At 46.0% G+C, this 1,954-nt stretch overlaps 1 protein-coding gene across 1 annotated transcript in view; it reads right to left on the reverse strand.

Annotated features, from left to right (window-relative positions):
* Positions 1 to 1,708, reverse strand: part of LOC101848025 (zinc finger BED domain-containing protein 4-like) — a 3,419-nt gene extending 1,711 nt beyond the window's left edge. The window contains exon 1 of the mRNA XM_005092951.1: positions 48 to 1,708. Coding sequence (XP_005093008.1) covers positions 48 to 1,708 — 1,661 coding nt within the window. The remainder of the gene's footprint in view (positions 1 to 47) is intronic.
* Between the last annotated feature and the right edge of the window lie 246 nt (positions 1,709 to 1,954).

The following is a 1,954-nucleotide window of genomic DNA, read 5'->3' on the forward strand; positions in this document are numbered from 1 at the left end:
TCGCGATGCGATTGAGCCTTGGTGACGAAATCGCGTTCTCTCTCCACCAAGTCAAGGGGTTGGAGTCCCGTGGCATCATGTCACTGTCCAAGTAGCGACGGATTTCACTCTCTACTCCTGCTACTCTGGGCACAGCAGCCTGTTTGCCTTTGACCGCTTGGTCGAACTGTGTCCAGAGCTTCGACACTTTCTTAGCAGGAGGTGGAGCTGTTGTTTCTTCCTTGCTTGCTGTTGTTTGAATTTGTCCTGGTTGCTGTGGCAGCGCAATGGGCATGGCAGTGGTCTTTAGTTTGTCCACAGCAGAGTTAGCTGATGCTGTTGTTGGGAAACCATCCCGCTTGAACCTGGGGTCCAACAGTGTAGCCAGCCTCAGATGCGTCTTTTCGTCAATGTTTTCAAAACGCTGACTGAGCTGAGAATTGAGGCAGTTGCTGAGGGGCGACCTGTCTTGGGCTGTCAAACGGCGCAAAAGGAACACTATGGGAACAATTTTTGCCACGGAGGTGTGTTGCTCAGTAGATATCTCTACTGTTGCCTCGTGGAATGGTTCCAAGACCTCCATTGCCTTCTGCAAAACTGGCAACTTGATGGGGCTAAGGCACATGTCTTGTTTGCCATTCAGACACAGGGCTGTGGTCACCTGTTCGTGCTGCTCCAAGTATGACTTGAGCATCTCGAAGGTACTGTTCCAGCGAGTTTCCACGTCCTGTTTAAGTTTCTTCGGTGTCGTGTTTTTAGCTTTGTGGGCTTCTTTGAGCAAATTACTGGCGTTGACGCTGTGGTGGAAAAACGAAACAATGTCTTTCACCTTGTTTTTTGCTGTGAACACATCATACGTCTTTCTGATGGATTCCTTGACTACGAGGTTGAGGGTGTGGGCGAAGCATGGCTGATGTCGACATCTCATTAACTCAACCGCAAGCTTCATATTGGCTGCGTTGTCCGTGACAATGGTAGTCACTTTGTCCTTAATCCCCCAAGCTGTAAAAATTTCTAAGATCTTAGCTGCGAGGTTTTCAGACGTGTGAGTTGTCTCCAGCAACACCGTGTTGAGAACTCTAGAAGTTAGCTTCCAGTCAGGGGAGACAAAATGTACGGTAACTGTCATGAAAGATTCAGTTTTTCGTGAGGTCCAGCAGTCTGTGGTGACAGTGAGGTGGTTCACTTCGTCCATCTGTCTCCTCAGCTGATCTCTCTCTGCTCGATATTTCATAGGTAGCAGTTGAGTTGACAAGGTTTTCCTTGAGACGATGTCGTAACGAGGATCCAGCTTGTTCACCAGTCGCCGAAACCCTGTATTTTCTACCACTGAAAGAGGTTGTAGGTCGACTGTAACCAGATCCAGCACACAGTTGTCTAGTTCCTTCTTTCTGTCACTCCCTGGTTTATACTTTGTCACTCTCTCTATGGTGTCGAACAGAGTTGGTTGTGTAGACCTACTTGGACCAGCTGTGGGCGCAGAGCTCTGAGTAGTCGAAGAAGAGGCAGCAGCAGGAACACTTGTAGTAGATGAGCTTTCACTCACTTCCTCAAATTGAGCAATGTGAAGAGGATGTTTTTTTCTCAAATGCCTGAGCAGATTTGTAGTTGATCTTCCCGAGTAGGCCAACTCACATTTGCATACATCGCACACAGCAATTTTGGCACCGCCAACACCGCCACTCTTTTGTGTTATCAATTTCCAACATAGACTTGGCTTGGCAGACATTTCCTAATAACAAGTTCTTACAAAGAGTAAATTTCAACAACAAACAACAGAAATGGACAATGTAGTGCAATCAGCCAATTAAACTTTATGCGACAATGCAACAAAATGAATTTTATAAATAATATATATGCAAATTTCCAGAGATACAAAGACCTCAACAGAGAAACAACGGATCGTAAGGAGTAAAAAATAATGTGAAAGGCAAAAAAGAAAAAAAGTCTGAGGAGTCAAGTAAGCCAAGAGATG

This window comes from Aplysia californica, unplaced genomic scaffold, assembly GCF_000002075.1.
Source record: "Aplysia californica isolate F4 #8 unplaced genomic scaffold, AplCal3.0 scaffold00055, whole genome shotgun sequence".
NCBI lineage: Eukaryota > Metazoa > Mollusca > Gastropoda > Aplysiida > Aplysiidae > Aplysia > Aplysia californica.